This window comes from Cucurbita pepo, chromosome 19 (assembly GCF_057944985.1).
Source record: "Cucurbita pepo subsp. pepo isolate OVF chromosome 19, ASM5794498v1, whole genome shotgun sequence".
NCBI lineage: Eukaryota > Viridiplantae > Streptophyta > Magnoliopsida > Cucurbitales > Cucurbitaceae > Cucurbita > Cucurbita pepo.
Window position 1 is genome coordinate 9,418,373 of NC_141816.1, and position 24,636 is coordinate 9,443,008.

The 24,636-nt window shown below is 36.8% G+C and overlaps 3 protein-coding genes and 2 non-coding genes across 8 annotated transcripts; 1 reads left to right on the forward strand and 4 right to left on the reverse strand.

Annotated features, from left to right (window-relative positions):
- Positions 1-769: 769 nt before the first annotated feature.
- On the reverse strand, positions 770-843 carry TRNAI-AAU (transfer RNA isoleucine (anticodon AAU)). Its single transcript has one exon. It is a non-coding gene; the product is annotated as a tRNA-Ile (tRNA).
- Positions 844-1,558: 715 nt separating this feature from the next.
- Positions 1,559-1,632, reverse strand: TRNAI-AAU (transfer RNA isoleucine (anticodon AAU)). The gene has a single exon. It is a non-coding gene; the product is annotated as a tRNA-Ile (tRNA).
- Positions 1,633-4,667: 3,035 nt separating this feature from the next.
- LOC111781038 (cellulose synthase A catalytic subunit 2 [UDP-forming]) lies at positions 4,668-10,199 on the forward strand. The gene is made up of 14 exons (XM_023661436.2): positions 4,668-4,985; positions 5,221-5,416; positions 5,495-5,727; positions 5,811-5,910; positions 5,985-6,159; positions 6,320-6,586; positions 6,664-7,009; positions 7,105-7,242; positions 7,376-7,501; positions 7,589-7,801; positions 7,885-8,122; positions 8,206-8,399; positions 8,485-8,835; positions 9,265-10,199. The coding sequence occupies exons 1-14, from the start codon at positions 4,905-4,907 to the stop codon at positions 9,844-9,846; spliced, it is 3,240 nt and encodes a 1,079-aa protein (XP_023517204.2). The 5' UTR covers positions 4,668-4,904; the 3' UTR covers positions 9,847-10,199.
- A 3,013-nt stretch (positions 10,200-13,212) lies between these two features.
- Positions 13,213-16,111, reverse strand: LOC111781065 (uncharacterized). 4 transcript variants are annotated; one of them, XM_023661474.2, is made up of 9 exons: positions 15,785-16,111; positions 15,551-15,676; positions 15,290-15,370; positions 15,119-15,207; positions 14,956-15,030; positions 14,139-14,200; positions 13,993-14,049; positions 13,730-13,909; positions 13,213-13,629 (listed from the first exon to the last, which is right to left on the reverse strand). In XM_023661474.2, the coding sequence occupies exons 2-9, from the start codon at positions 15,674-15,676 to the stop codon at positions 13,547-13,549; spliced, it is 753 nt and encodes a 250-aa protein (XP_023517242.1). In that variant the 5' UTR covers positions 15,785-16,111; the 3' UTR covers positions 13,213-13,546. The 4 variants fall into 4 exon arrangements, with proteins under 4 accessions (XP_023517242.1, XP_023517240.1, XP_023517241.1 ...); XM_023661472.2 differs by having other exon boundaries at positions 13,213-13,638; XM_023661473.2 differs by having other exon boundaries at positions 13,724-13,909.
- Positions 16,112-16,943: 832 nt separating this feature from the next.
- On the reverse strand, positions 16,944-24,522 carry LOC111782125 (uncharacterized). Its single transcript, XM_023662922.2, has 13 exons — positions 23,712-24,522; positions 22,459-22,537; positions 22,308-22,364; positions 21,792-21,847; positions 20,630-20,852; positions 19,922-20,008; positions 19,749-19,823; positions 19,536-19,619; positions 18,538-18,602; positions 18,200-18,398; positions 18,041-18,129; positions 17,441-17,555; positions 16,944-17,321 (listed from the first exon to the last, which is right to left on the reverse strand). Exons 1-13 carry the CDS (start codon positions 24,335-24,337, stop codon positions 17,283-17,285), a joined length of 1,794 nt encoding a protein of 597 aa, XP_023518690.2. The 5' UTR covers positions 24,338-24,522; the 3' UTR covers positions 16,944-17,282.
- Between the last annotated feature and the right edge of the window lie 114 nt (positions 24,523-24,636).

Consider the following 24,636-nt stretch of genomic DNA (forward strand, 5'->3'; position numbering starts at 1 on the left):
TACCCAAGTATAATCGAATCTAATTAGACAAAAAAAAAATTAGAGATAAACAAGATATATTTTAAAATTAAAATATCTGGAGCGTACCTGAGTTAGTTTGGAAAATATTTTAAACCAATCTACAATTGTTACTGAGCCAACCAATCCCAATAGAGTTAACTACTCAAGCAACTCCAATAGAGTTTATGATCCAACTCAACTCTCTATTAAAGATTAGGTTGTTGGGTTGTTCTTCTTTTTAAAAAATTATTAAAAAAAAATTATTATCTATCGTACATGTTATATTAATAACTAAAATCTCATACTACTCAAATATCAAACATTCATAACTTACAAATATATAACTAATATCGATTTAAAAGGTCAAATATTATTAAGAATCTTAAAAGTAGAGTAATATTGGGTTAGGTTGTAACTCTGTTTTCAGGTTGGTCAACCAAAAAAATGTCAACCCACGAACTAACCTGAATTGTTCGATTTTGCAGAAATTCAACCTAACCCAAACAAAAATAATAATCAAATCCAACCCAATTTTTATGGTTTGTGTTGAATTGTCCAATTGAATACATAACATTATTTAAGAATTTATTTTTAAAAACATTAAAAATAGAAACTAAGAAAAATAAAATTCTCAATCTTAGTTGCATAAATAACATGCGGGCCGAGCCCAAACCTCATAATCTGGGGTTCGAAAAGCCCATTCTGCTTGCACACGTGTTACATCATTATTGGCTATATAAGTAAATCATAAAATGAGCACAAAAAAAGATGGCCCATGCAGGTTTCGAACCTGCGACCTTCGCGTTATTAGCACGACGCTCTAACCAACTGAGCTAATAGGCCACATGTGTACGTCCACTAAACTTTAATTTATATATTTTTATTTAAATTTAAATTACAGGTCAAATTATAAACTTGGTTTTTGTGGTTCGAAAAAGTTATAATTTAGTGATTTAGTCCATATATTAATTATAAATTTCTTTTTAATTAGTCCGACTAAATTTACAATTTATTGGTGTGCATCGGGTAGGAACGAATTCTTCAGTTATGACTGAGCATTTTAACTATTTAGTCAATAAAGATGGAGGGGACATACGAGTACGCGAATGACTTATTCTTGTTCGTCTTTTTAAAACGTTGGTGGATTTTGGATTGGTGTTTGCAAAGGGTCCAGTTTAAAAAATTAGTTGTGTATGATGACTAGAAGGAATAGGATCGAGTTGAGGAATAATGTGATTATTGATCTATAAGTGTGTACCATTGACCTTATTATCAAAACTTCTATCACTATTTAACATTTAATTCTAAAAACATTATTAATAAAATATCAAATATTCATAACTCATAATAAATTACTAATATCCGTTACAAATGTCAAATATTATTAAGAATTTAAAAAATAAAATAGGATTGGGTTAAGGTAACTTTCCTTTTGGGTTGGTCAAAAAAAAAAAAAAGTCAACGTGATCTGGGGTTCGCAAAGCCCATTCTGCAGGCACACGTGTTACATCACTATTGGTTATATAAGTAATCACAAGATGAAAACAAAAAAAAAGGATGGCCCATGCAGGTTTCGAACCTGCGACCTTCGCGTTATTAGCACGACGCTCTAACCAACTGAGCTAATAGGCCATATGTTAGCATGCGCTAAATTATTTTTATCTGTTCTTTATTACAATGAATTGAAGCATGTTTAGATCGATAAAATATATCAATTTATTTAATTAAAGTTAGCGTCATAATTGTGTTTTAACGAAACTTATTCTCACTCACAATAAATTATATATTTTGTCAATCATGTTCCTAATCTTAAATTTTATTTTTAATTTAATTATAGGCCGAAGATTTAGTCCATATAATATAAATTATGAACTATTTATGGAAATTTTATTAAACCATTTTCTTTCCGTATAATATAAATTATGAACTATTTATGGAAATTTTATTAAACGATTTTCTTTCTAATTAGACTAACAAATTTTATAATATTGTTAGTATGCATCCAGTCTGAACCAAACCCTCTAATTCACTCGGTATGAATTAGGAAGTTTTAACCATTCAACCAATAAAGGTAGAGAGGACATACAAGAACGTAAAAGACTTGTTCTTGTTCTTCTACTATGTATATGGTTGGTGAGTCTTTGAATTTGTGTTGGTAGAGAATGTAGCGTAGAATTTTGATTATATATGGTGATTGAAATAAATAGGGACGAATTGGACATAATGCAATTGTTGCGGCTGACCTTATTATCAAAAACTTATTCTAAAATCATTATTAATAAAAATATTTGGAATCGAGAATCACTTTTAATTTTTATTATTTTATTTTTTAAAATAAGTTTAAAGTAATTTAAAATTGATTTAATTTCATTCACTAATAAATTTATTATAAATAAATATGTCTAGATAAAATATTAAAATCCTTTTCCAAATACGAGCTAATAAAATATTCCTCGTTTCCCACCTAGAACCAAACTACTTTGTTTTAATCGAATGAAAATTGAATTTTTGTCTTTTTATTTTCTTGTTGCAATAAAATCGAAGGCTAATAGGGCCCACATCGTTTTGTCGTTTGTCGGACCCACTGACGTGGCGTTAATGGCTAAATCGATTAATTAATTAATGCATTTTGCTAGTATTGATTATCATTGTGATTATTATTTCTTATTGTTGTGGGTCCCACTTTAAGCCCTTTTCATGAGTGGCAATCGGTGATTGGTTAAAACAATGAAGTAATCCTTGTAATTGTCATATTTGGGCTTTGCCTTCCGAGTTTCTCCTCAAGGTTTTAAAACGCATTCACTAAAAACAAATTTTCACACCCTTATAAGGAATGTTTCGTTCTCCTCTTCAATTTATACGAGATCTCACAAGCCACTTCCCTTGGGAGACTAAAGTTCTCGTTGGCACACCGTTCCGGTGTCTGATTCTGATACCATTTGCAATAGCTCAAACCCACCGCCCGTAGATATTTTCCTCTCGAGCTTTCTCTCAAAGTTTTCAAACGTGTCAACTAGAAAGAGGTTTCTACACCCTCTCGTTCCTCTACCTTGTCGATGTGAAATCTCACAATTACACTCGCAGACACTCGACAGAAACTAACAACACTCTACTTTACTTGAATTGTTTGGGATTAAAAATTTAGCGAATTTAACAGAAAATATCTAAATATTTAAATATTTTTATCTTAAAATATCTTAATTTTTATTAATAAAATACTTAAAATAACTTTAATTTCTAAAAACTGATTTAAAGTTAAAAGTTTACTGCAAACTCCATGCTTCATTTTAAAACACAAAGAATGTGAAGGGTTAGAAGTGCAAATTTAGAGAAAGCAAAGGGGCAAAATGAAAATATAAGAAAGTGACATTAAATTAAAAAAAGGAAAATCTTTTAGAAAAGTAAATAAATTAAAATTTAAGTAACAAAAAGCTACGTGTCTATTTACTTGTACGTTTCCTTCCTTTCATCCACCCACACCGGTTGGTACCACGTGGCATTTTACTTATTCAATGGTGGGGCCCACAAGATGACGTAATCTGACATCCATCTCTGCCATCGTGGACTCCGTGACTTCCTCTCCTCTTTCGGTCAATTCTATTTATTAATATTTTTTTTTTGGCAATTTTACTAAATTAAACTATAATTTTAACAGACAATACAATTAATAATTAATGCAGAATTTAATAAATAAAATAAATCTCAGTTCAAAAAATGAATTTAATAGTTTCTACACAGATATTTTATTGATATTGGTTACATGAATTATAGTATGTTTCAAGAGTTGGGTCGTTTTTGTAACATAGCGTTACACGAGTTATGTTTCAAACTTTACGATATAGCTTTGGTCCATGTTTGATGGGCGTTGGAACAATGAAAGAATCTATATATAGCGTGAGATAGTCATAAATGACGAGCCTCCAATGTACCCGTTATCATAAATTCACAACAAACACAGCGTAGCTAAATGTAAATTGTAACTTGCTGAAGTATATCAGTAAGTCCACCGGCATGAGGAACAAGATCTTATTCTAACTTCTGAGGTCTTAAATAAGTACAAATACTATATTCGAGTCCTACGTTGACTAATTAAAAAAGATCGTGAGAGAATATCTTTATTAATAAAAAAAAAAATTATATACATATACATATATATATATATATTTGTATTTTAAAATAAAAAGGTGAATTGCATTTATCAGGTAAAATCATTATACTTGCATGGTTTAAAATGTGACTTATGTATCTCAATCATTGCATGTGTAAGAACAACACATGAAATTTGACAAAAGTTTGAAACTTAATTTGATCGAGGGGTAAGAACGTAATTTTATTACCTCTATCGGGTAGGAAAAAAAAGTTTTATAAACCTCACCATTAGGGTTTTTCTCGATTTCTACTTTAAAACGAGTAACTCATGTATTTAGTTTCTCGCTTATGGTTCCGCTTTAATTTGCTTTGAATTTTTTTTTTTTTTTTTTTTGGTTTATATCAACTCCTTAATTTCTATTTTGTAATATGAATATAATCATTATTAAAAAAAAAAAAAAAAAAAACTAATGTTTTGGTTAATTATTATATTTGGAATTTCATTTTCAATAAAAACTTAAATTAGCAACTTTTTGAAAATAAATTGGCTTCTATAAATTATGATACTATGTTCATAATCGTTGTTGAAGTACATGGAAATTCTCGTCCTTTTCTTGTTCATCCCTCCTTTTGCAGTGGCACAGAGAAAGACGGGCGGGACCAAAATCTGCGTTTCTACGCCACTTTTTCCATGGTGGGTCGCCGGAAAATGAGTTATTTCAGGCAAAGATGAGTTTTTTATTCTTTGAGTGACTTCTCAGAGATCGGCTTCTAATTGGGTTTGTTTCACTTGAGGAGCTGAACCTTTGTGAACAATGAACACCGCTGGTCGACTCATTGCTGGGTCTCATAATAGAAACGAGTTCGTTCTGATCAATGCAGAGGACTCTGTTCGGGTAAGATTATGCGACCCAATGGCTCGTTTTATGAATTTTCCCACTTGGGATTGAACTATTTGGGGTTTTGATTCTGTTCTTGCTGAGAATCTCTTTTTTAGGCGCTTTTTCATTGGATTCTTTGCATGTCGAGTTGCTTGAGTTGAAGAAATTTAGTTTGTGTTCTTAGTTCATCTTGCATTTTGATCCTCCGATTTGTTTATTTCCAAGTTTGATTTTTGTTTGGTGTTTCCAGACAAAGTCTGTGGAGGAATTGAGTGGACAAACATGTCGGATTTGTGGAGATGAGATAGAGTTAACTGATGAAGGAGAGCTCTTTGTTGCTTGTAATGAATGTGCCTTCCCAGTTTGTAGAACTTGCTATGAGTATGAGCGAAGAGAAGGAAATCAAGCTTGTCCACAGTGTAAAACCAGATACAAACGCATTAAGGGTAGCCTTTTTTAATCTCAATTCTCTGTTATTGTGACTTTTTCGGGTGCCAAAGCTAATCAGTGGTGCAAATTTGTAGGTAGTCCTCGGGTTGAAGGCGATGACGATGAAGATGATACCGATGATTTGGATAACGAGTTCGACTATGGCAATCTCGATTCGTTTCGCCCTCATTCTGCCGATGCATCGTTTGTTTCACGCCTTAACACTAGCCGTGGTTCCCACCGTAATGCATCTCACATGAATGGACAGTCGGAGCACGAACCGTCTCGCCTTGGTTCGGAAATTTCTCTCCTGACATACGGCGAGGAGGTAATTGGAGTTCTTCAACTCTATGATGTTAATTTTCGATATTCACAATCAAACCGATATAATGATGCGTTTTCTTGTGCTAGGATTACGAGATTTCTTCTGATCAACATGCTCTTGTACCCCATTTTATGGGTCGTGGAAACAGAGACCATTCGATGTCGTACCCCGATCCATCGATATCTTGTAAGTCGGCATCAAGATGGTTATTTTTATTGTGTATGATAACTATGGCTAACATTTTGATTGCCATCCGATAGCTCAACGTAGACCAATGGTTCCCGAGAAAGATATTGCTGTATATGGTTATGGGAGTGTGGCATGGAAGGATAGAATGGAGGATTGGACGAAGAAGCGATATGATAAACTTCAAGTGGTGAAGCATCAAGGGGTTGAAGACGGTGGAAATGATATCGACGATCCCGATTTGCCCATGTAAGCCACTGTTAGAAGTGTTTCGTGCGTGTTTGTGACACTATCCTAGTATGAATTTTCATTGCTCGTTGTCCCGAGCTCAACGCAATAACACAACTAGTTCCATGGCTTTTTTGTAAGCCATGTAATAGCTAACCATTTATTTGTTCTCGTTCGACAGGATGGATGAAGCTAGGCAACCGCTATCAAGGAAATTGCCCATCTCTTCGAGCATGATAAACCCGTACAGATTAATCATCTTGCTTCGACTTGTTATTCTCGGCCTGTTTTTCCATTACAGAATTCTTCATCCAGTTAAAGATGCTTATGGCCTGTGGTTGACTTCAGTAATATGTGAAATTTGGTTTGCGGCATCGTGGATTCTCGATCAGTTCCCGAAATGGTATCCGATTGAAAGGGAAACGTATCTCGATAGGCTATCCCTGAGGTGATGTGCACACAATCCATTTATCGTCGTCTACTTTGGGAACGTTTGCCTGATCTTTTTGGTTTTCACATTTTCAGGTATGAAAAAGAAGGGAAACCTTCTGAATTAGCCAGCGTGGACGTATTTGTCAGTACCGTTGATCCAACGAAAGAACCTCCACTTATCACTGCTAACACGGTACTTTCCATCCTTGCAGTCGACTATCCTGTCGATAAAGTTGCATGCTATGTCTCAGATGATGGTGCAGCCATGTTAACATTTGAAGCTCTCTCTGAGACATCTGAATTTGCAAGGAAATGGGTTCCTTTCTCTAAGAAATTCAATATTGAGCCCCGTGCCCCCGAGTTTTACTTTTCTCAGAAGATCGATTATTTGAAGAACAAGGTCCATCCGGAATTTTTCAGGGAAAGGCGAGCAATGAAGGTTCGTTACCGTTGTAGAGGCTGCGTATCTTATATCCTTACGGTTTGCTGCAATGATATTACTGACTTTTTGTTCGTATACTTCGCTTTGAACAGAGAGAATACGGAGAATTTAAGGTTCGGATAAATGCGCTGGTCTCCATGGCTCAAAAGGTCCCTGAGGATGGCTGGACAATGCAAGATGGTACTCCATGGCCCGGGAACAACGTTCGAGACCACCCTGGCATGATTCAGGTAATATATATGTCGATTGAATCCGTCCACCATTTTTATCCATAGCGTGCTGTTTCTGACTGTAATTGGGAGAAACAGCTCAGTTCTGTCTCATGTTTGTGCAAACTAATCGTGTACATTTGTGTCTTTACAGGTCTTCCTTGGCCAGAATGGAGTTTGTGACGTTGAAGGAAAAGAGCTGCCACGTTTGGTTTACGTTTCTCGTGAAAAGCGACCCGGGTTTGAACATCACAAGAAGGCCGGGGCCATGAATGCAGTGGTACGTGTTAAGCTTAAATGTTTATCCCCTCAATTTGTAGACGGTTAGCATTTGAGGACATTACTCGTCTCCATATTTCGTCTGAAGGTTCGAGTCTCGGCGGTTCTGTCAAATGCTCCTTATCTACTCAATGTCGACTGCGATCACTACATTAACAATAGCAAGGCACTTAGAGAAGCTATGTGTTTCATGATGGATCCGACGTCCGGGAAGAAAGTTTGTTATGTGCAGTTTCCTCAAAGATTTGATGGGATCGATCGACATGATCGATACTCAAATCGGAATGTTGTGTTCTTTGATGTATGTATACGCATCACTGGTCGAACAATTTACCTCAAACCTGTATATCTTATGCCTATTGAAATGTAAAAAATTTAATGCAGATCAACATGAAAGGATTAGACGGAGTACAAGGACCGATATATGTCGGTACAGGGTGTGTTTTCCGAAGGGTTGCCCTCTACGGTAATGACGCTCCTGCCAAGAAGAAACGCCCGAGCAAAACATGCAACTGCTTGCCAAAATGGTGCTGTCTGTGTTGTGGGTCTAGAAAGAACAAGAACGAGAAAAAGAAGAAGACAACACAGATCCATGCGCTCGAGAATATCGATGGAATCGAAGGTAAAGAATCATTTTGGCAAGATGTATTTATATCATATCATATCATATTATATTCAACACGAGTTGCCACATGATTGTTGCAGAACTAAGCATAGAGAAATTGAACGTGTCCGAAACTAAATTAGCGAAGAAATTCGGGCAATCTCCGGTGTTTGTCGCGTCGACCGTGTCGGAAAGTGGAGGAAGTCGTCATGATGTGAGTGCTGCCTCACTGCTAAGAGAAGGCATTCAAGTTATCAGTTGTGGATATGAAGATAAAACAGAATGGGGGAAAGAGGTTACTTTTTTTAGAGCAAGACAAGTTTGAATTTTGCATTCTTTAAGGTTTATTTTGTCTCTGAAATGTTTCAATATGATTACAGGTTGGGTGGATATATGGTTCTGTTACTGAAGATATCTTGACTGGATTTAAGATGCACTGTCACGGTTGGCGGTCTGTGTACTGTATTCCCGAGAGGCCTGCTTTTAAAGGGTCGGCTCCGATTAACCTCTCCGATCGTCTAAACCAAGTTTTGCGGTGGGCTCTAGGATCTGTTGAGATATTCTTGAGCAGACATTGTCCGATCTGGTATGGCTATGGAGGCGGGTTGAAATGGTTGGAACGATTTTCGTACATAAACTCGGTCGTCTATCCGTGGACCTCGATTCCATTGCTTGTTTACTGTAGCCTGCCTGCTATCTGTCTTCTCACCGGAAAGTTTATTGTTCCTGAGGTAATATCTTTCTCCTTTTGTTACAAAGTTTTTAAAACACGTTTGCTAGGGAGAGTAGAATGTTTCGTTTTCTTCCCCAACCGATGTGAGATCTCACAATCCACCTCCCTTCGGGGCCCAGCGTCCTCGCTGGCACTCATTACCTTCTCCAACCAATGTGGGACCCCTCAATTCACCCCCCCTTCAGGGCTCAGCGTCCTTGCTGGCGCATCATCTCGTGTCCACTCCCTTCGGGTGTCACATCACCCAGTGTCTGGCACTGATACCATTTGTAACAGCCCAAACCCACCGCTAACAGATATTGTCCTCTTTTGACTTTTCCTTTTGGGCTTCGCTTCAAGATTTTTAAAACGCTTATGGTAGGGAGAGGTTTCTACACCCTTATAAAGAATGTTTCGTTCTAAATACCATATTTGTGTGCATTTGCAGATAAGCAACTATGCCAGTCTTATTTTCATGGCACTCTTCATCTCAATTGCTGCGACCGGTATCCTCGAGATGCAATGGGGTGGTATTGGCATCGACGACTGGTGGAGAAACGAGCAGTTTTGGGTTATTGGAGGCGTTTCGTCGCATCTTTTTGCTCTTTTCCAAGGTCTACTCAAGGTTTTAGCTGGTGTCAGCACCAACTTCACAGTTACATCCAAAGCAGCTGATGATGGTGAGTTTTCAGAGCTCTATATCTTCAAATGGACATCATTATTAATACCTCCCACGACCTTGTTGATCATAAACATCATCGGCGTGATCGTCGGGATCTCAGACGCCATCAACAATGGATACGACTCGTGGGGTCCTCTTTTCGGAAGGCTATTTTTCGCTCTTTGGGTGATCATCCACCTCTACCCATTCTTGAAGGGATTGGTAGGGAAACAAGATCGTCTACCAACAATCATTGTTGTTTGGTCCATTCTTTTAGCCTCAATCTTAACATTACTTTGGGTAAGGATCAACCCATTTGTATCAAAAGACGGCCCCGTTCTAGAAGTTTGCGGGTTGAACTGTGATTAAGAACAAGTCAGTAAGGACGGGACAGGACGGGACGAGACGAGACGACTATGGTTTTTGCAGGAAATTGAGGAAGGTGATGCAGGATGATGTATAGATAGAGGGGTTGGAGGTGAGGAATTGTTATTTGTTCTATAGATATCTTTGATTCTTTGAGTCCTCTGTTCCTTATTTTTGTGCCATGGAAACACATGAACTGATGATATAATTTATTCGCTTGCCAAGCTCGAGGGACGATACGTAAAACGTGTCTCAAACTCTCGTTTTCGCCATGTTCCTCGACGAAGTCCTCGTTCGTTAATGTAAAACCCTTGACATTCTTCTTCTGTTCCTCATTTCAACATAGAATTCAATCCCACCATGACTTCCCATTTGAATTTTCAACTTAGAAAGTCTTTGTTCTTCACCTGAAGACCATGACGGATGCCAAGTGTTTCATATGTGTATCGCATCGTTCCCATCTTTGAAGCTTTTCTCAAGTTCGGCTAGCTGATTTCCTGTCCTTGTGTATCCGTGTTGATATCGTCCGAGATGAAAGTTGTATGTTTTTTTGTCACGGGTTTGGTGAAGAGAAGAATTTGTAGTCTTAATAGAGGTCAAAATTTTCAAAACTTTAATAGGATTTTCTTCATCAATTTTGTTCGTCTGTCTAAAATGATAAGAGAGGAATAGACCGAAGAGTCGAGAAAATTCGATGTAGACGTATGTTTTTCTTTTGTTCGAGTAAATTTGACTTTTTAAGTATTTAAATGAATAATAATGGTAAAAGTAGGAGTAATTAAACTATAGAAATTAAATGGTAATTTCCAACGGAGGAATATATAAAATTAAAAAAAATGACTGCAACTGCCTTCCTCGAACCAATCACAGCCGTTTGATTTCAGTTGCTAAGAATCCGACGGCTTACACTCTCCTATTACCGCGTATGGTTGGTGGAGTATGATGTTAGAATGAGATTGCATGCAGTGGATTCTGTCTCGTGTGAAGACTTGGTAAGTCAGGGTCAGAGATGCCTTCCTCACCTTGAAAGACCATTTTAATTAAAATAGGGATTTTTCCTTTTTGGGAATTTTATTTGTTTATTTCTATTTTTACTATTTTTAAGACAAATTATAAAGAATTAAGGATGGTTTGAATGCTACACTCAAATATTTCAAAGACATTTATGATACTTCATAATTTAAAAAATTTTGAATTTTCAAAAAAAATTATAATTTTAAATATTACCAACGCTCCTTTATCAAATTATAGAGACTCCGAGCCATATCTCCCTAGGTAAGTCATTGTTGTTGCCTTTTGCTTACTTTCTCATATAACACCGATTGAATGAATTTACTATAAACTCTTCTTTCACTATAAACTCTCATGAATAAGGAGTCTCCCTTCTTTCATTCATTCTCGTCAGGTTCCAAAAAAGAAGCGAAAGCTGTGAGACCAAGAGGGAGAGGAGCGAAGGCAATGAGATCGAGTAGTCTTACCGCTTCTCTCCTTCACCTTCTGGAACAAGTAAAGACTGAACTGAAACAAACCCTTTTCTTTTTTTTACTATTTTTCGAAATCTCTCTGCCCCATTTTCTAAAACTTTTTTTTTTTTTAATCGGGACCAGAAGCTCGAGCATACGTGGGCCGTAGGAGACGCAAGAATGAATGAATAAAAAAAAAAAAAAAAAAAAAAAAAAAAAACTTTATATAATAGAATCGGATGTAGCAAATCACAACGGAAAACTTTATATAACAAAATAATAATAAAAATAATAAAAATAGCCTCTTTCGAAAACTTTATATAACAAAATAATAATAAAAATAATAAAAATAGCCTCTTTCCACCCATCTTCTTGGCACCAACATTGCAATTTCTTCTGCAATCACTTTCTCTCTCCTAAATTTGCTGTTTCTTTCTCTCTCTAAAAAAAGTTCAACAGAACGTAAACCCATAAACGCGCTCTTTCGCAAAACCCATAAAAACCGAAAAGAAATCACACCCAGAAGCAAAAGATACGATTTTGATCACTACATTTTTCATTCTCTCTCTAAAGCTTTTTGGGCTTCAATGGAGGAAGAATCCTCGTCGTGTTCGAGAAACTCAGAGGAGGTGTTGGTACAGCTCAGCAACGAGGACGACAGTAGTAGCAATGTCGTTACGGCGGAGAACAGAAAGAAGAAGAAGAAGAAGAAGATGAAGAAGGAACACGGCGGCGATGACGGCGGAGAGGAGGAGGAGGTTGATCAGAAGAGATGCGAAATTGAGACTTCTATTTGTTGGAAAATTGAAGAGATTTTTGGGAAGGATGATGATGATGATGATGAAGAAGGTTGTGGGTCAATTTGTCGGCCCAATAAGCGACGGTTTCGATCCATTCAAAGTATATATATGAACACCAAACCTTTGGTTAATGCTAGATTCTCCGGTAAGGGGATTCTCCAAACTTGAAAACTGCAATATGTTATATGAGGTTTACTGGGTTTATCTTATATTTAATGGATGAGGTTATATAATATCTAACCTCAAATTTTTTGTTTTCAGACATGAAAATGAGTGTATGTGAAGTTTTTTTCGTTCAGACATGAAAATGAGTGTATGTGAAGTTTAATGATGAATGGTAATGGTTGGTAGGAGTTTTAGACACAAAAATCATCCCATATTTCATTAATTTCAAACCGATATTGTCCGCCTTTTTCTTTCGAGCTTTTCCGAAAAAATGTTATAGAATGCGCCCGCTAGTAGATTTCTACACTCTAATATAATAATATTTCGCTCTCAACTCCAACCAATCCACTCTTTGGGGGCCCAACATTCTCGCTCACACCACCTGGTCTTTGGTTATGATAACAACTCTCACAATCCTCCCCCACGCTAGCTGTGAGATCTCACAATCCACCCAATCCACCCTTTAGGGGCCCCTACATCCTCGCTAACACACCACTCCAACTACAGACCAAGTCCACCACATGAAGATATTATCCTCTAATGATAACTTAGGACGAAAGTAAAGCTAAGCAAATATAGCTCCACCCTTTGGGGACCCAACATCCTCGCTAACACACCACTCACTATAACAGACCAAGTCCACCGCATGAAGATATTATCCTCTAATGATAACTTAGGACGAAAGTAAAGCTAAGCAAATATAGCTTCAGCTCCAAGAACAGAAGACTGTGTTTGTTGCAAGAGTATATGATATAAAACAACTCAAAGCATATAAAGCAACTTCAAACTTATTGATACGTTCTCTGCAAGCCCCCTTGAATCCATTTGATTTCTTTTTGACCCATGCAAATCTACTTATGCTCAAAATTCAACCAACGATTCATATGAGGGTCAAAATATGATACTAAAAGAAAATTTAAACAAATTGCGTTGAAATTGAATGAAAAAATGAAGATCAGTAGTAGATTAGAGCATGCAAAGGCATATAAGAATGAAAGAATGTACTGGTTGCTGCTACACACTAAGTCCTAATGAAAATAGAATATAAGAAAAAAACAAGATATAATTTACACCCATTTTTTTGCGAGAAGTTAATTAGAAGCTCTATGCAAATCTTCCTACCTCGAACACTACAGAAAACTAAAACCTCCTTCCTACCTCCATGCATGATTCAACCAATTTACCAACGTCAAAACCAATCATAAACAAGAAAAGCAAAACACACATAACTATGAAATTTTCGAGGCCATCGGAAAAAATGTAACCATTTGCCTCTCAAGCAGCAGCTGCTTGCACCGGACCATCTGATCGATAATAACCACCACGACCACGAGCCCTCCCCCGCCCACGTCCACGACCTACAAAACCTTCATATAACATATCATCAACACAATGTACACGAGTATGCACAACAGTGTTCGACAGCTCAATAACAATCTCAACATAGCTTACCCCGACCTGGGACTGTTGGAGTCATAGGTTCTCCATAATCATAATATCCACCTGACTGGCGACCAAAACCACGTCCCCTGCCACGGAATGCAAGTCCTCTTCCACGTCCTCTACCTCCTCTAGGGCCGAAACCTCGCCCTCCATCCCAACCATCTCCCTGATACTCAGATGTACCATTGTAGTTCCCTACATGAAACAGTTTAATAGATGTTGGCACAGACTACAAATTATGCGGACACATAAAGTGTATTCCAAGATAATAATAGTACCTCTACCCCTGCCTCTTCCTCTACCACGTCCCCTACCTCGTACTCTAGGTGATCCCTCTACATCAAAATTGGTGCAGATTAATTAAAATCAGCTCATTATCAAAATTGAAGGAAATAAAATATAAAAAACATTTTATATTAATCACCTCCTTCATCTTCAAACTCATTCCATGGTTTCACTTGGTCAACAGGAAGAGGGGATTGGTATCTACACATAAGTAAAACAAATCAACATTGCAGGGTAACAGCCCAAGCTCAAGCCCACCGCTAGCAGATATTGTCCTATTTAGGATTTTTCTTTCGGCTTTCCCCTCAAGGTTTAATATACATAACGAATAGAAAAAAATTAATGGCTTGGATAAGGTTCCATGGGAACAATTATTTATTTCTATTTCAGCAAAAAAAAAAAAAAAAAAAAAAAAAGCGAGTGAGGAAGTGGGGGGAGAAATGACAAGAAGATATTGGAACATCCATTTGGAAGAGAGGAGGGAAGAAGGAGTTCATTTTGGTCATGGTACTAGGAAATGGAATCCTAGAATGGCACCTTATGGAAATGGAATCCAAGAATGGCAACAAGTAGGGGCTTAATTGTTGGTGGCGGATTCAGTAGCCCGGGCTGCAACAAGGGCTCGGTGTCATTATGTTAATAGTCCACACCCTTTAGGAAATGCTTTGTTCCTCTCTCCAACCGATATGGGATCTCACAAGTGGTCAAGAAGCACATCACAGGTGGGTTTTTCCTTTCGGACTTCCCTCAAAGTTTTAAAATGCGTCCACTAGGTAGAGGTTTCCGTCCATTAGGGAGAGGTTCCTCTCTCCAACCGATGTGGGATCTCATAGGTGGTGAATATTTGGTCAAGCATATTCAGTTAAATATTTAAGAGTACAATGACCTTTTTAAAATACAATCCTAAGGGTATAATTATTTTAAGTAAAACTTGACATCAAACCAAACATTTTTACCCTGTCGAAGATGTATCGAGCTCCTTCTTGGACAAGGTAATTGACACCATTGAAACATGTCTTGTAGTCTCAAGACTGCCAAAAGCAGAGAAAAATGAGCTTTCAAAACAACCGCAAATGGTAAATTTTAAGAAGCATATGGGAGAGTAGGAGGAATTCATACGGAAGAAGGCCTTCTTCGAGTGGCTCCCACATATCAGTTATATCTGTGGATCCAATAGCAGTATTCTGATGGAGACCAGCAATCCTTCTCTGAACAGAGAAAATGAAGATATTACAAAAGAGACATAGCAAGCACGCCAAACAACAACAGCAGTGAAGAAAACAACCCTACCTTAATTAGTTCAGCTATCATTACAGTCTTATTGATAGCTCTTCCCATCCCCTTAACAACAATCTCGTTTGAACCCTTCTCCTATGAAGGAGACAAGAAATCATAATCAATAATATCTCAAAGATTTTTGCGGATCTCAGAAGTACCCATTGGAGGTTATACCGCTGCTTTCACCCACATCATTAATTATAACCCATAATTCTATGTCAGTCGAGCAACATATAAATTAAGCAAACAGCCATAGCAGAAGAAGAGATGAACCTGGAGAAGAGTGGTGGCATAAGTAATGTAATTCCTCATCCTTCCTTGAGTAGTAATGCGAATTTCATTCTCGTTTATGGGAGTGTTTTCTGATTTGGGCTTCTCCACTCTCTGGTACCTATCCATCTAAACAACAACAGAGGATTCAAGCGAGAACCCGCATCAAAATTAGAATCAATGAAGTACCCAACTGAAGAAAAAAAATGAAAAACAGAGATAGGCATGGGGTATTACCGTGAGTGAGCTGAGCTGAGCTGAGCTGAGTAGTAGAAGAATAAACGAAGGAGTGAAGAATCCGGAGAAGCACGGAAGAGATATGAAGAAGGGAGTTTGTGTGAATCTGAGTGAAATCTGTTGGATTGGGTAATGGGTGGTTTGAAAAATTAAGCCCCCTCCGAAGACCCCGTGGGTTGGGAGAAAGAAGGAAGAATAAATAGAAGGGGAGAAGGAGAAGAGAAGGGGTGGCCGAGTTTGAACCAGTGAGAGTAGGGCTTTGAGTCCCGGTCTTATCGCCGCCGTGACCGCACGAGATCTTACTGGATCACTGCCATCTACCAATCTCCCTCCCTACATCTTCACTTTTAACTATCTCTCTGCTCGGCCCATTTATTTCTCCCGCTTCGGCCCATAAAACATACACGTAAAAAAGCCCAAAGTGCTTATAATAATTTATTTAATCCTTTTTAGATTTTGGCCTTTATTATTAACATTCATATTAATTTAATATATTTCAAATCTATATGTTTTTTTTTTTTTTTTTTTTTGTGCAAACTTATAATGTTTTGTTTTTATATAAATTTAGATTATTTTGTTTTTGTGTGTTATTTTATAGGAATTATTAATTTATGTTAAGTTGAGAGTAATTATAAATTTTTTTTTTTTTAGGGAAGTAATAATATCATCAATAATGTTTTTGGTGGATAATGAAATTTTTTTGTCTTTTGAATGTACAATATTAATTTCATTTTAAGTGAAATTACAAACAAGTGATTAAAAAAAAAGTAAAATTTAATACAAATTTTAAAATAAGTGGAACAATTTAAATTAAGTTTATCTAACATCTAAATATAGTTAATTGTATAAAAAAAATAAATGAAATAGAAAATAACAGCTCCCTAATGTATCCTAAAATAAATATTACAAATTTTGAATTCTCACAAAGCTCCTCAATGTTTTAAATATTATTAATAAAAAAAATTAATCATTAGAATACCATTTCATAATATTTGAAAATTGAGCTTATAAATATTACTCCACCTACGAGTTTAGTTATTTTTGTTAAAACGAGTTACAATTCAAGTAAAACCCGAATCAAATATTTGATTCGGCCTTCGACGAACCGAATACTGACTTGAAAGAGACGAATCATATGGTAATAAAGACTTCAAATAACTCAAAAAAAGTGTTTCAGCGGCAGTTCTGCAAAATGCATTGCAAGTCAACACTTATATGCATCCATCCAAGCCAACAAAAAGTATTCGCTTGACAATAATGTATTAGTGCAGAAATCAAGAATAGGTACCATATCCACACCAAAAACAACACAACGTTTTCCTTTTTTTCTATGAAGATAATCGACTCGATTTTAACCTGTAACTTCTATGAGCACCTATTACAGAAAGTGGAGCCATTAGACATTGACGGGGCAGCATCCAAGAAAGAATATAAAGCAGGGATGGCTAGAGGAATCTTCTGATTTACTCCTAAATGATGAGAACGGCAAATAGTGTATTCAAGCTCCTATAAACTTGGCTTCATACACCTGAGGTTGCTGCAAGGATAGAATAAAATGATGTTGAGAAGTCGAAAATGGGAAATCTAAATTCCAGTCTAAAAGGTATTAAGAAATTTATCAAGAACTGATTAGAGATTTCGAGTTTAATAACGAACCATGAACAAGACCGATATCTGTCGGCCTGCAAACCATCTCATGTGCATTGCACGTTGAGCATTTATAGCAGCTTCCATAGTATCATATTGCAGATACACACATCCGGTGCTGTTTCTGCACAATGTAAAACAACAAAAGGGGAAAAAGACGATGAAAATGTATATGCCTACAATGTATATGCATGTATGTACAGAAAAAGTTTGTAGGTCAAGTATAGTTATTATATATTTATAATAATTCAGGGCTAGTGTCAGCGTAGGAAAGCCCTCTTTCCATAACCATCCTAAAATTAAAGAGGAAAAAAATTCTCCATCGATGAACGCGTTAGTAATTTTTTTTTCCATCCCTATTCCGGAAGTATATCTGCAAATGAGGATCAAAGATCCAAGTCAATGCCGCAACACAGAATGAAACAAATTTGAGAAAGACATGAACAGAAGACAAGATCCTGTTCAAGCATTTTAGCCATAAATAATATCGCTATGGCTTAAAAAAAACAGAAATATAAGTTCTAACCCACACAAAAAAATGTGCACACATAAAACAATATTATGATCTGAAATAGTTATGATTATGGGGACAGGATAATAAGTACTCACTTATCCACATATATATGTTTAACGCGACCATATTTAGAACACTCCTCTTCAACATCTTCTTTGATTTCCAAGTCAAAGTCTGGTGCGGTCTGCAGAATGATTAATCTTATAAATAATTCTTCTTAAAAGATGAGAGCAGAAAATACAATTGCTCAGTACCTCCGAAGATGGATCAAACATGTTTTTCAGTAGTAAACATTCACTAGGACTTCCAACAGATTGTAAAACTGGTGGAGTAAAATTTGCAGGAAGTACTGGTGCAACAACTGCAGCTTGACCATTTAGAGGCAAGCTGGTCGTAGATCTCTGATTTGGGGCTGACCCATTCAACACTGGAGCTCCAAGAGATCCTGCAATACTGAAACCACGAAGCAATAACCATGAAGCAGTTAACTTTCATTGGTCAATATTTTTTTTTTCTAAAAGAAAACAACCAAATCAGGAGACAAAAGGAAAATATGACATCTTGCAACATAATCACACCAAGGGAGACAAACCTAGTAGCAATACCAGTACGGTCAAGCTTCTGCATAAGCAGAGCTCTTGATTGAGCATTCAATGCCTGCAATTAAACGTTGCAATTAGCAAACATCTTGTTCTGACGATAAAGGAATATTTTATTGAATGTAATGAAATATACAAAAGCCACAGAAAAAGTGTAACTAAACTAGTTGGAAGTAATCAAAGAGAAGTTTCAATCAGCATAGTTCAACCGTCATCACTAAATGATATGACGTATGCTCATAGTCTAAAGCCAATAGTCTCATTTTCTTTTCTTTTCTTTTTTTCTCCTTTTTCCTTTATATATGTGAGAAATAAAAAAGCTTAAGCAAGGTGTTAAACATTGGAAATATATGTCTAAATAACTCGGTATGTGAATCCCCAGGGAAGAATCATTCTTCCTTGATGATGACAATAGATCATCAGCAATTGACAATTTCAACGTGTTCCTTCCCTGTGTTGTCATCTAATATAAGAAAAATTCAGGGAATAATCTATACAACGTAAATGTATCTACAACTAGCAGGTGTTGTTTCAATATATTTCCCAATCAATTCCTTCACATGTGAATAGTTTCAACTTTATTCAGCTTTAAAGTAAGTAGAGATCCATCTTTCTAGCTCCCATTGTGAGCCTATGACATGTCAGAATCCCAGAGTCTAAGAATTCTACAGGAACCTAATATTCTTTAAAGTGCATTCTAGAGAATGTAGATCAGTGCCTTCAATCAATATTTGACACACCCTACAAATTTATTCAAAGGCTAAAGACTTGGCCACTCAGGACTCAATGTGTGTAGTTCAGTTCACAAACAATGGGCCCGTCCTTTTTCTTCTCTTTTCTTCTCTCATTTGATGCAAAACTCCAACTAATTAAGCAATCAAAAGAAGGTAGTTCAAATCAAGCCTTTAGAGGAGTCTGAAAAGGGAACCATGCTAAAAGACTTACAGATAGGTATTTATTTTTCAATTGTAAAAGAAAACTATGCACTAACCAGACCACCCCCCTCATCATCATCAAGGTCATTTGATTTTGCAACACTTTCTTGTGCTCCAATGTGGTCTGTTACAGATGAAACCTATACAAACAGTATTGTTAAACACATCAAGTCAAGAATGTCATCATTTTTCAGAGACGTGCTAATAACAAACAGATATATTAGTAATAAACACAAGTCAAATTCTAAAAGGATATAGTAGAAGGCTACCTTGATAATTCGGCCAGCAATTTCTAATTTCCCATTCAAGCTTTGAGCTGCCTTTGCATGCTCTAGATGAGCAAACTGGAAACTCAAAAATTAAGACAGATCATTATGAACTACTAACTATGATACATAGTACATCTAAAAATGGAAAAGTTTGATAATAAATGATTACCCACTTGAACAAATCCAAAACCCTTGCAGTGACCTGACTCAAGGTCAAGAGGTAGTTGCACAAGCTCCACAGGACCAAATGCTTCAAAAATCTAATCAGAAAAGAAGTGATAGTCTGTTAGAGCTCATATCAAGAAGGTTTATTCGAGGAAGGGCAAAACAAAAATGTGACCAATTCTAACATGTAAAAGAACCGATTTTAGTTGGCTTCCTTGTTTAAATATGTTTAACAGGGAGGTAATAACTCCCCCAGTCGGTTGAGTAATTTCTGTGTCATTGTTTATAACTGTATTTGGTGAAGACTAGGATGTTTGTTTGTATTTAGTCCGTTAACCTGACAGTAGCGGGGAGAGATTGATGAACCTCTCAAATTGGTCATTGGCAAGTTAGGTTGTGATTTCCTGTGAAATTTATCCAATAGAAAGGAGCTACCTATCGTAGTCAAAAAGATATAATGATATAATTCTTTAAAAACCGTAGAAACCAACTTTAAATTCCCCGCCATGGCATCTACTATTCATAGACTATTGATTTTACAGCAGGAAAATCATGTTCACTGCATACACATTTGCAAATGATATTGACGCATAGACTTGTTTCTTGTTCAATGACAGTCTACCATTGTCACTTGTATAGAAAATAACTGTGCACGAAAGGAAATCAAATGCGAATGTCTCAAGAAAAAACCCGCATAAATTAATTGATTTTAGTACCTCTCTAAGGTGAGTCTCGGTCATGTTAAAATGTAGATTTCCAACATAAAGTTTCCTGTCTACTGCTCCATACGGCCCTGCACCAGACGCACCAGACGTATTTGATTGAACAAGATTCTTTTCAGCTTCTGAAGGTTTAACCATTACCGGTTGACCGAGGAGTAGTTGACCAGAGATAGCAATAGCCATGGGCACAGACATCGCATCATAAAATTCAACATACCTGCAGTTTAATCAATGCCCCAAAGTAAAATTATTAGAGCATGAAACAACAAAACTAATAAACATAACAAAGCATAAGATAAACGAAATACACAATGGGCAGGTTAACAAAGCATAAGATTCTTTTCAGCTTCTGAGTTTCTTCTGACTGGTTTAATAGTCAGGTTAGTTCATCAAATGAAGAGCCAACACAAAACCAAATAGCAGATGACCAGCTTAGACTAGAAGGAGGAGGTGGGAGGAGATCGTATGGTGATTATTCATCAACCTTCCTAATCTTTTCAATGGGCATATTTGCACATAATCCCAAAAAAAAAATCATCATTGAGAATCATTACACAGTAGGCACTATGGGGAAGTCAAGATGCCACAGAAGACCAAATTTCTCTTTACTATTTATTATTTTAATACTAGACCCAAAAATAAACCCAAGCCAGAGCCTTTCTGCATTTGTTCAAATAAAAAAAAATAAAAATAAAAAATAAAAAAAACAACAACAACAACGGAGTGATGATGATACACAACCAAGCATGTTCATTTTAATGAAGTGTCACAAATCAAGTCTGAAAGTTAATTTGAACCAAGAACATTTCATAATGCCAAGAAATGAATGTAAAACCAAGACCAGAGAACAGAGATAACAGAGTCATAGGAGTTAGGACTGTTTCTTATCTGCACAAAAACATAGAAGAGCAGAATTAGGAGTACGATGGGGAAAACAACAAAGAAAACCTCAGGTTTATGTTATCTACCTTGAACAAGTAGCATGAATTGATTAAACATGACTGCATTGTATTCCCACCATCCCTCATCATTATCGCATTGCTAGTTCATTTAAAAATACAGTTAAATTTGATACTTGAAAACTACTATGTTAATAACCATATTAACAAGATCACAAGCATGCAGTATAAAAATTGCTAATCCCAAGACCACATACCCAACTCCTTTTGACCGTCTAGAATTCCTGTCCATGATCAGCCGCACATCTCTAACCTGAAAATAGAAGGAACAACGAGAGCAGGTTATTTAGGAAGCCAGCAAGAAGAAGAGCAATAAAGGTTTCCATTCTTTACACTTGGGGCAAAGCACCAGACCATCAATGAGATGACGACAGAACTCATATACATTTTCACTCACCCCATATAAACAGAATGTTGAGATAGAAGAAATTGATTATAGTTTCGAAACTGAAGGCAGAGGAACAGTAACTGCAATATGAAGCAAATCTATCTCAATATCTAAGCAATCATAACGTTTGTAGCAATAACATTGCAACAAAAATGTTATTGTAATACATGCTATAGATGTGAACATGTATGAGGGGCATGACACATGGAAATTACATAGATGAAAGTATGACTGCTATGACTGCTAATACATATAATTGTTAACTTCCAGCAAAAGAAAAAATAAACACTCAAAATACTTCTCTTCAATAATAAGTTCCAAATACCTTTCCAGCTTTTGAAAAGAATTCGTAAACATCTCTCTCGGTGGCCTTCAAAGGCATCTGTACAAAGAATACAGAGAAGAAAAAAAATATATAAGCAAAATATAAACAGAAACATGAAAGGTAAGGAAAATAACCGTGGAAGACTATCAACCTGATAGGCAAATACAGTTCTTTGATCCCTCTCTGGATCAGCCTCTGGCTCCACCATGTCTTTCTTGTCCTTCATCCTCCTACCATTCGCACACCCAAAACATCAGGGGGGGAAATGAAGGACAATATAGTAATTCAACCCAAAAAATGTTAAGAAATTAAGAACCACTCAGGTTTCTTCTTCTCACTCTGTATTGTTATGGGACAGTGATTACACGAAAGCCAAATCTTTTATTTTTTTCATTTAAGCCTTCAAGATAAGACCATCACTGTATACCAGCAATTTAGCGAATAGAATGCACCAAGAAAAGAGAATGAATAATAAAAATAAAAAACGAACTCGGAAAACATTTTCTTAACTTTTATGATTCCGTTTAACACTTTCATTCTAGGAAATCCCGAGTAAACTAAAAATAAATACATAAAATGAAGGATTTCTAGGATTACAACACCATGGTCGTTATCATTAGATGCTTATCAATGTCCTACCATTTCTGACATATGAAAGTACAGTCGGGTTCCAAACTAATCCTAGACTTCTTGCAGTCAGCTTACTGCACAAGTTTTCACAGAGCATCAACGAATAAGCCAGTAACTGAGTGCTGAGTGCTTAATTTCAGAAGAGACTCTGGGGTGAAAATTCAAAATTGGCTTGAGCTATATCCTTTCTAGCGACAAAGACAGAGTTAAAAAAAAATTAAAAAAATTAAAAATAAACCGAGTAGAATGCTTGGTTGCAAGATTTCAAATCTAATAGCAAATTTAACTTAAGAGCCTTAGGTTGGAAAGCTAATGGCTTGTCGTAAAGGAGTTTTTCTATCCAGCTTTCGAAGTTTTCCAGTTGATGTTGATCTACATTTGGGCTGTAGATTTGGAGCAGTGTTTGTTGCTCAGTGAAAGTGGTTTTCGTTGTCTTAGCCTGGCTTCTCATGTTGTTCTTTTCAGAGTTGCTAGATCATACTCAAGTTTTTAAATGTTTTGTTTATCTTTCGGCTGTTGTAATTTTTGAGAACTTTTCTTTCTTTTATTTATTGGATGATTGTTTCCCCTCCCATTGGGAGTTCGTATCCTTCAATTTCCTATCTTTTCATCTATCTTGGAAAAGCTCTGTTCTTTTTCAAGCACACTGCACTAGAATTTTCAAGAATAACCACGAGTAACAGGCGGCCATAACGTATGCAGGCAACACCCAACAGTCAACGGTAAACTTACAAGATCCCAGTTTTAACAAATGATGCAGAAATGAACAATTACCTGTTTTCTCTGACATCAACTTCGCGTTCTCGCTCCCGAACAGACCGACTCCTGCTTCGCCGGGATCTTTCCTCTTCTCTCTCCCGCTCCCTCTTCTCCCTTTCTCTTCTTTCTCTCTCTTTCTCCTTCTCCCTCTCCCTCTCCTTGTCCTTCCTATCCCTCTCCCTCTCTCTGTCCTTCTCCTTATGTCTTTCCCTATCTCTCTCCTTATCCCTTCTATCCTTGTCTCTCTCCCTCTCTTTCTCCTTATGTCTGTCTCTATCTCTCTCCTCCCTATCTCTGTCTCTATCCCTTTCCTTCTCACTGCTACCCCTATCTCTCCCACGGTTCCTTTCTCTATCCCTCTCTTTTCCCCCATCCGTTTCTTCCTCTCTATCTCTCCGATGCCGATCCCTCCCTCGGCCCGACGGATCCCTATCCTCCTTCCCATTTTCATGCTCACTTCTCGACCTCTTGACCTTCAGCTCCTCGTCCTCGCGACCACCAGAGCCAGCTTCTTCGTCTACCTCTCTTTTCCTGGTGATTTTCTCGCTCCTCTCACTCTCGCCCTTCTTTGCCTTCTTCGCCTCCTTATCATCCTGATCCTCCACAGCTTTCTCCAAGTAGTCGTACTCGTCGAAGTCCATCGAATCTTTAGAAATTCACCGGACCCGCGAAACGAAAGATCTCGCCGGAACTTGTGTTGGAAAACGCAATCAGCGGAGCTAGACGGGACGAAATTTCGATCAATTGAAAAATCTAGGGTTTTTTAAGGGGTTTCTGGGAGAGGAACTATTGGTTGGCTTGGAGCTCTCAATAATCCGCGAGTGAAGCACTTGGATTTTTTTTTTTTATACGGATGAAAATAATTAATTATGGTTGTTTCGAACAAATATTAATTATTATTATTATCGCTAGAGTAGGCCTTGCCTTTTAAAAAATTAAA

What these genes read in the sequence shown, in the direction of transcription:
- LOC111782125 (XM_023662922.2), bottom strand. Translation starts at nt 24,337, where the DNA reads ATGGACTTCGACGAGTACGACTACTTGGAGAAAGCTGTGGAGGATCAG. An exon ending in ATGATGAGGGGGGTGGTCTG is followed by an intron (nt 18,603 to 19,535) that starts GTTAGTGCATAG and finishes GTTTAATTGCAG; the next exon opens with GCATTGAATGCTCAATCAAG. An exon ending in CGTACTGGTATTGCTACTAG is followed by an intron (nt 18,399 to 18,537) that starts GTTTGTCTCCCT and finishes TCGTGGTTTCAG; the next exon opens with TATTGCAGGATCTCTTGGAG.
- LOC111781065 (XM_023661470.2), bottom strand. Translation starts at nt 15,676, where the DNA reads ATGGATAGGTACCAGAGAGTGGAGAAGCCCAAATCAGAAAACACTCCC. An exon ending in TGATAGCTGAACTAATTAAG is followed by an intron (nt 15,208 to 15,289) that starts GTAGGGTTGTTT and finishes TTCTCTGTTCAG; the next exon opens with AGAAGGATTGCTGGTCTCCA. An exon ending in CTCGAAGAAGGCCTTCTTCC is followed by an intron (nt 15,031 to 15,118) that starts GTATGAATTCCT and finishes TGCTTTTGGCAG; the next exon opens with TCTTGAGACTACAAGACATG.
- LOC111781038 (XM_023661436.2), top strand. Translation starts at nt 4,905, where the DNA reads ATGAACACCGCTGGTCGACTCATTGCTGGGTCTCATAATAGAAACGAG. An exon ending in ACCACCCTGGCATGATTCAG is followed by an intron (nt 7,243 to 7,375) that starts GTAATATATATG and finishes GTGTCTTTACAG; the next exon opens with GTCTTCCTTGGCCAGAATGG. An exon ending in GGAATGTTGTGTTCTTTGAT is followed by an intron (nt 7,802 to 7,884) that starts GTATGTATACGC and finishes AATTTAATGCAG; the next exon opens with ATCAACATGAAAGGATTAGA.